The following is an 8,913-nucleotide window of genomic DNA, read 5'->3' as shown; positions in this document are numbered from 1 at the left end:
AGTGGGTAAATGAGAACTACATGAATTTTAACTCCAGAGAAGTCCTTTGGAGGTTAGTTGAACAGCATTGGCCACTGTTGTTTTAATTTCTGCAATACAGCAAAGTGATTCAGACCGGGAACATTTGCTAATTTGGGGTTTGGACTGAAGATCAAGCTTGGCCTACACAGAGAGACCCTACAAAGGGAAAGAAGAAACCAGGAAGGCTTTCAGGAGTTGCTAAGATGGGGATGACAGATTGGAAGCTTGACAAACCCCAAAGATGCAAATGCAAAGGTTAGAGGGGAGGCTGCTGCTGCTGGTAAGTCACTTCTGTCGTGTCCGACTCTGTGTGACCCCATAGATGGCAGCCCACCAGGCTCCCCCGTCCCTGGGATTCTCCAGGCAAGAACAGTGGAGTGGGCTGCTATTTCCTTCTCCAATGCGTGAAAGTGAAGTCACTCAGTCGTATCCGACTCTTAGCGACCCCATGGTCTGCAGCCCACCAGGCTCCTCCGTCCATGGGATTTTACAGGCAAGAGTACTGGAGTGGGGTGCCATTGCCTTCTCCGAGGGGGAGGCTAGTGGCCTGTAAAAGGTAGACTGAAATTTCCAAGCCTCATTTGTGTTTAGAAAGCAAGGTCCCTCTGAAACAGGAGGTCTGCAGCAAACACACACAGTTGTTGTTGTTGTTGTTCGGTTGCTAAGTTATGTCCCACGCTTTGTGCCCCCGGGGGCCGCAGCATGCCAGGCTTCTCTGTCCTTCACTATTTCCTGGAGTTTGCTTAAACTCATGTCCATTGAGACGATGATGTCCTTCAACCATCTCATCCTCTGTTGCCCACTTTTCCTCCTGCCCTCAGTCTTTCCTAGCACAGTCTTTTCCAATGAGTTGGCTCTTCACATCAGGTGGCCAAAGTACTGGAGCTTCAGCATCCATCCTTTCAATGAATATTCAGGGTTAATTTCCTTTATGATTGACTGGTTTGATCTTTTTGCTGTCCAAGGGACTCTCAAGAGTTTTATCCAGCACAACAATTTGAAAGCATCAATTCTTCAGTGCTCAGTCTTCTTTATGGTCCAACTCTCACATCCATACACGATTACTGGAAAAACCAGAGTTTTGACTATGTCGGCCTTTGTCAGGAAAGTGATGTCTCTGCTTTTTTCTCTGTCTAGGTCTGTCATAGCTTTTCTTCCAAGGAGGAAGAGTCTTTCAATTTCATGGCTACAGTTACCATCCACAGTAATTATCGAGCCAAAGAAAATCAAATCTGTCAGTTTCTTTTCCCCCATCTATTTCTACCACAATAAATTTCCCTCAAAATTAAGGTTGAACTCTGCAATACATATTCTGACATAGTATGCCTTAAAAATTATATTTATTCATTTTTCAATGATCTGCATACTAGCAAAGCATGTTTTTTTTTAATTTCATTAAATCTTTTATTAGCTTCTAATTTTATTTCATTATGGCCAGAAAACAGTCTTTATGCAACTGATCCTTTGTAATTTATCAAGGCTTTCCTTTTGGCCTTTTACGCTTTTGTCAATGCCCTATTCAGACTTGCAGAGAAAATGTTTCCTCTTAATAGATTTAGACAGGTTGCCTTATCCAGGGTGTACTTGGACAGAGCAGTAACTGATATCCAGGTCTTCTCATTTCAAATCTGTTATTTGCTGATATAGTAAACCCAAAAGACTGTTTTATCTTCCCCTCCTCCAAATTTCCATATCAATTGTCAAAAGTCTTTAACAAGATCTACTTGTTGTGGACAAAGAGAATTGCTCTCCTAAAAATTCTCTGTGGGTTCTGCAGTTCAGAAATGCAGAACATGCTTCAGAATTGCAGCTACATATTCATAGTTGAAATGAAAGGAGTGTAACTTGGGTGGAAAGAGAATCATTTTCTCCTTCAGAGAAACAATCAGTTAGTGTCTTTCTCCAAGGAATGGAGATTTTGTTTTAGTATTTTGCAAGACATAATAGTATGTCTGAAAGATTCTGACTATGGTTTGGATTTTGACTCTTCTACTTAAGCACCATGTCATTGGAAAAGACTCAGATGCTGGGAAAGATTGAGGGCAGGACGAGAAGGGGATGACAGGATGAGGTGGTTGGATGGCATCGTCGACTCGATGGACATGGGTTTGGGTGGACTCCGGGAGTCGGTGATGGACAAGGAGGCCTGGCATGCTGAGGTTCATGGGGTCGCAAAGAGTCGGACACGACTGAGCGACTGAACTTTGGTATCATTACTGAAATTGTTATTAATAAAAATAAAATGTAGTACTGATGGTGATAATGGAACCTGTCATTTATTGAACATTAACAGACACTGCATGAAATGCATTGTGTACACAGTATCTTTGCCCATAACATCTTCTTTATCCATTCATCTGTTGATGGACATTTATTTAGGTCTTGGCTATAGTAAATAGTCCTGAACATAAGAGAGTGCATGTATCTTTTCAAGTTATAGTTTTTTCTGGAGAAGTGCCCAGGAGTGGGATGGCAGGATCATATCGTAGCTCTATTGTTAATGTTTTGGGGAACCTCCCTACTATCCTCTATCCTGTACCAATTGATATTCCCACCAACAGTCTGTAGGAGGGTTCCTTTATATCCATACTCTCTTCAGCATTTATTATTTGTAGACATTTGATGATTCTGACTGAAGGTGATACCTCATTGAAGTTTTGATTTGCATTTATTTAATTGATGACATTTAGTATTTTTTCATGTGCCTTTTGGCCACCTATATATCTTCTTTGGAGAAATGGTCTATTTAGATCATCTGCCCACTTTTTTGATTGGGTTGTTCATGTTTTTGATAAGTCAACTGTACCTCAATTAAAAAATTTTTAATGGCCTACATTTTGAACTACTGAATTAGGGTGATCCTCAGTGAGGTATAGCTTCCCTTGTGGCTCAGCTGGTAAAGAATCTACCTGCATTGCGGGAGATCTGGGTTCAATCCTTGGGTTGGGAAGATCCCCTGGAGAAGGGAAAGGCTACCCACTCCAGTATTCTGGTCTGGAGAATTCCATGGATTTTATAGTCCATGGGGTCACAAAGAGTCAGACACAACTGAGCAACTTTCACTTCACTTCACTTCACTTCAGTGAGGTACTAAACAGCCATGTCAGGGACTTCCCTGGTGGTCCAGTGGTTAAGATTCCATGCTTACACTGCAATGGGCATGGGTTCCATCCCTGGTCTGGGAACCAAGATCCCAGATGCTACACAGCATGATAAAAAAAAAAAAAGAGCCATGTCAGAAATGTGGATTCTCCATTAGGCTGTTGCACAGGGTTGGGCCAATCACCTTGTATCTTTTTGCATAGCAAAACTTGTATAACTTGAAGTATCTTCATCACTGTTCCCTCATATTTAAATAGATGTGATTCTTGGTTGGGGTTTTTTTTCTTCAGCACATTGAAATTTTTAGTCTGTTAAAATAACACATCTGCTGTCTACCTAATCTTTCTTTGTGGGTGATCTGGTTTTGGAAGAGTCTCTTTGCCTTTGTTGTTAACGAATCTGTGAGTAGTTTTTCTAATCTGTTCTGTTTGCTGTGTTACTGTACTTAGTTTTCAGTCATGTCCAACTCTTTGCAACCCCCATGGACTATATAGCCCACCAGGCTCCTCTGTCCATGGGGATTCTCCAGGCAAGGATAATGGAGTGGCTTGCCATGCCCTCCTCCAGGGAATCTTCCCTACCCAGGGATTGAACCCAGGTCTCCCACATTGCAGATTCTTTACCAGCCGAGCTACCAGGGAAGCCCTCTCTTCTGTTTAGCACTAAATAAACCAATATGAGGTTTTTCATTTTTAATTATAGGAAGCTAGAATTAAATATAAACATTTCTTTATCCATTGTGTTCACTGGATTCTTCTAACTTTATTCCTGCTGCATGTTTCCAACACGCTCTCTTATACAATCAAGAAAACAGATTTAGCAACCAATCTTGATGAGAGGCTGAAGATTGGCAAGAGTGTGGTTCTTTGGGAGCTGGAAAACAGAGGTGATTAGGAACATTCTTAAGTGAAATGTAAGCCTGACAGCTGAATGGTAAGCATGACAGCTGAATGCCAAGGAGCCAACCACTCACACATCTGAGTGAGGAATGTGACTGATCATGTCCAAACAGTAACAAGTTGACCAATTATTGATCCCCTCTGTCACTGCTGGTACATCTTCAGGTCCACTCAGAACTTGAGCTTCCATTCTCTCCCATGAAAAGATTAAACCTGTCTTGTACCAAAGAGTATCATATTCTAGTATCTCTCGTCATGCACCCTAGTACTGTACAAAGTTAATTCGTTGGAAGATGGAGGGAAAAAATAGGAACATAGCCGATAGAATCTTGATGATGAGATAAATAGGGTAAAGTTAAAAAAAGACTCCTGGACCCCACGCTCCCAAATGAGTCTGTGCCTGGTTCCCCAGTACAGGTAGTCAGGTCAGCAATCTCATTTTGATTAAACATTAAGATGAGATTCATATCTTTCAGGAATCCAGAGAAATACTTAGTATTGGTAGTGACAGCAGTAACTAAAATCCTTACTCAAAAATGCAGTAGCAAATAGTTACAGAATAAGAGGAAAGAAGGACAAGAAATCTGTGTAATTGCTCTTCTCACCAAAGGTTTTCATGGGTACTGAGAAATGTTAACATTTCCCAAACCTGGTTAATTTGCATACCTGTCATAGATTTTGCTATGTAGAAATAGTCTATGGTGATGAAAATTAGAAGAGTGATTACCTTGGGGTAGAAGAGGGCAGACAGCCTTCTGAAAAGAAACACCCCATCTTAATCTGGATGGTACCTACACAGTGATATACCAAACTGAACATAAGATTTCTTTATTGAGATGTTATATCTCAACAAAAAGTAAAAATGAAATTTGGTATGCTTCTGTAATAACTGCTATTTTATATTTTAGTAACTTTTTAAAACTAAGAAATGAAATCTTCATCTGAGCATGTTAATTGTGTAGGTGTGGATGCCGAGTACTGAAAACAAAGCAGGCATACATTAGTGTTTTATAAACATCCTGAAATACTGCAGAGTAACAGCTGATATGATCCCCCCCACTATCAAAGACCTTAAGATGGTGACTTTTAAGCAAATATTGCAATGACAGAGGAATCTAAAATAGTTGACACAGGAAGAGATTAAAAAAAAGACCCAGAGATGTGTCTTGGGGGCAGATCTGTACATTGACCTTACTGAAGGAGATAAGATTCAAAGGGAGCTCAGGAAAAATTATGGACAAATTGATTTAGTCTCTGTGGCTGCATTTCCGCACTAGAACCTGTGGACACAGCTCAGGAATTTGAGTTTTTCAATGTGTATTCATTTCAATCAGATCTAAACAAAGTGTCTAACAAGCACATTCCAGATCATATGAATGACCAACTACCATACCATCAAGTACAGGTACCTGTAAGTATTAACACTTTATATTGGTACCAAAGAACACCTAGAAAGTCAGCATTTCTCTTGTATCTGGCTGTCATTTACTTGGTATTGTTGTCAAACTCATGTCTCAGCTATGTACCACAGGACTAATTACAACATGTGGTATTTTAAGCATAGTTTGCCACTTCTAAGTCAAAAATAAAATTGAGAAAAAGTAAAAATTTGTTTTTATAATTCACTTTAAAAATTTATCTTTTAATAAAATCAATTTAGAATTAAAATCATTACCTAAATTAGGGATGTAAAATGTATGTAACAGACAAGTTTCCCTAGATTTTAAGTTACCTCTTCTCTGAATGTAGCAGTTATAAACCAGTGATAACAGTGATTCCAAAGAAATAAAGACCAAAAAGATATCTTTAATTTTACTCATAAATAGGATTCCCTGGGCTTGATTTTTATAACCACAATTGATGGTAAAGTATTAATACATAGTATGTTATTTGTGAAGATATACTAATACAGTAAATAGAATCATAAAAACTTAAGTAGCATTAAGTTAAAAAGCTCAAAACCAAAACCAAGTTTTGAAATAAAGAGTATAGAATTTAAAACTAGAAGCACTTATTTAATGTTTTGAATATAAATATTATTGCATTTCAGGCTTTTCATAATTATTACTTCAAGTTCTAAGACTAAACAAATCAAATTGCTATTACTGAAAAATTCCATCAAACATGTTTGCCTGGAAATGGTCAAGTACCACTTTCACTATACTTCCCAATACATTCAGGATCTGCCTCATAATACAGAATGGCCCACTGAATAATAAAGCTAATGAACTATTTTTCATGGCAGTTTGACCAAGTGATGGAAGACAAGTCCTGGTTTGAGAAAACCTTTTCATACAGATGAAGCAGGGAACATGTTTCAATATCATGGAACGAATACATCTGTTCCCCTTGCCCTGTAAACTAAAATCTGGAAACTAAAGTAACAGTAAAATGATTGAAGTCATTAAAATCTCAAAATAGAGAACACAAGAGATAATACAGGGTTTCAGAAGCTGAAAAATAACCACATGAATGGATAATAAGTTCATGAAGTTCAGATTGGGATAGTTTATCAGGCAACCAAGTAAAAATGTGAAGTAGGCAGTTGGAAGCGAGTTCAGGAGAAAGATTCTGGCTGGAGATATAAATCTGAGTCACCACTACAAAGTTGGCATTTAACACATGTGCTGTGCTTAGTCAATCAGGCGTGTTCAACTCTTTATGACCTCATGGCCTGTAGCCCACCAGGCTCCTGTATACGGTGACGCTCCAGGCAAGAATACTGGAGTGGGTTGCCATGCCCTCCTCCAGGGGATATTCTCAACCCAGGGATTGAAACCAGGTCTCCCACATTGCAGGCCCACCAGGGAAACCCATTTAATACACAGTTGGTATTTAAAGCAACAAGCCATCAAGGGAGTCCCAAGTTCTCTTGGGAGATTCTAATGAGTCAAATAAATAGCAAAGGAGACTGAGAAAGAGCCAAAGTAGGAAGAACCAGACAAATGTGTCTGCTAAAAACTTGGAAACTACAGAAACTGGTTAGTGGAAATTAAACATCTATATGAAATGCTTCTGAAAGATCAAGTAAATGATCTTTGAGGTTGGACTCAAAATGACTCAGAGGTCACTGGAGACTTAAAAAATTTGAACGGAATGGATTCAGGACAAAAAATGCAAGTCAAACAAGTTAACAGTGAATATATACTTTTCAAGGAGTTTGCTGTACAACAAGAAATGGGGTGTTTCTGTTGGCTTTAGGTAGGATAGACTAAATCCATAAAAGGAAAGGATACACGGGCACAGGTACTGGTAGGTTTACAGATGCAATGGTGGCAACTTTTAGAAGTTCTTTTCTGATTGTTTTTCTCTGAGGACAAGGGAGCAAGACCAGAGGAAGGATCAGAAATATGAGGACAGAGATAAACTCAAATGAAATAATCATCTGAGATGAATGTAACAGAATGGAAGCAACCAACTAAGGTTATGATGATAGTTCGTCAGAGACTGGTAAATATTTCTACTTTAAAGAAAATCCACTCTGTTGTCCGTTCTTTACTTTGGCTGAATATTCTCTCAAAATAGTTTTTCTTCTAAGTCCTACCTAGCTTCCACTGCCCTAAAGCAGAGAGAATCTGATCTACGTTGGAATATACATGGCACTAAGAGTAACAACCTACACAGAAATGTGTGCTTCTGGCAGCATTCAGCATTTCTCTTCCTCAGTTTCACACACATATAGGGCCGAAATGATTCCCACCTTGGCCTCTATGCTCCTCTGTTAGGCATCCTGTGTTACTTATATTCCTAAGTCTTAGTTTAACCCCTCCCTGCTATAATTTTCAGGGTCTCTTCTCTCTTTTTCTGTTCCTGTTTTGCATGGTACCCTGCCACTTCCAATTTCTAGAACCAATTTCTTTTGTCAAGAACCTGTAATTTCTTCCAAAGCCTTCTCTGCATTGACCCAGTGTCCAGTTGAAATCTTTATATATATGACATATGTGTAAAGTACTGATAAATCAAAATGGTAGTCAAGACTTTTGACGTTATTTCACCTGAGCCATTATTTATCTGAAAAAATAATCTGAGATCATCTTATAACAAATATTTATTTGGCAAAGCATTTTATAGTAATAGACCCTAAAAATAAAACTGTTTCTTATTTAAACAATGGACAGTATCATCCCAGTCTTTCCCCCATCCAAAGTCTACTCCATAACTGAAGTACCAAAAACCCATGAAGTGTACTGCTAAAAAGGAGGGTGAGGGAAAAACATTAAACTTCCACAGGAAGACTGTATACATCTGGTAGTGGTTAAGTACACATCAGCCTGTACCCAAGAGTACTACCGAACCTGAAAAATTAACTGAAAATCTAAATTTACTCTTAATATATGTATTTGCTCTTAATAAGTTTCAAAAATTATGCAATGGTACAGTTATATTATGTAAACTGATATAATCAAAGTAGAGTGAAAAATGTGGATTTTAACACCAATACAGATCACTAGATGTGAACAATAACTTTTTGAAGACATTCTTTTAGCTCCAATTTAAAACAAACATTCAGAACTAGAATCTTCAGAATTTTCTAGTATCTTGAAAATCCCCATCTTCTCTTTAACTGGTCCTGAGGCATTCATTTGATCTAAGAGAAAAATATATAAACAGGTATTAAAAAAAAAAAAAGGTGTACAAAATTAAAAAGAACTCTCCTCTTATTAAAACAAGAACTGGCCACCAGGGAACAAACTGAAACACCAGTTTGCTAATCAAAATCACTTCTGCTGAATTTAAGCTATACCTAGCAATAAACACCAATGTGAATTATATTCTCAGATATATATATACATGTATTTTTTTAAAGCCCAATTATGGTTAGTTTAAAAGGAGGAACACAAAACACCATGAAAATATATCTTTATACTCCCATAGCTAATTTGAAATCTTT

The 8,913-nt window shown here is 38.2% G+C and overlaps 1 protein-coding gene across 2 annotated transcripts in view; it reads right to left on the bottom strand.

The window, feature by feature from the left end:
* Positions 1–5,858: 5,858 nt before the first annotated feature.
* HELLS (helicase, lymphoid specific) overlaps positions 5,859–8,913 on the bottom strand; it is a 39,953-nt gene continuing 36,898 nt past the window's right edge. For both annotated transcript variants that reach the window (XM_055425040.2, XM_055425041.2), the window contains exon 22: positions 5,859–8,610. In XM_055425040.2, the coding sequence (XP_055281015.1) occupies positions 8,516–8,610 (95 nt within the window). In that variant the 3' untranslated portion in view covers positions 5,859–8,515. The remainder of the gene's footprint in view (positions 8,611–8,913) is intronic.

Source organism: Moschus berezovskii, chromosome 12 (genome assembly GCF_049115385.1).
Source record: "Moschus berezovskii isolate FMDL1 chromosome 12, NW_MosBer_1.0, whole genome shotgun sequence".
NCBI classification, from domain to species: Eukaryota; Metazoa; Chordata; class Mammalia; order Artiodactyla; family Moschidae; genus Moschus; species Moschus berezovskii.
This window is presented reverse-complemented; position numbering and strand designations above follow the sequence as displayed.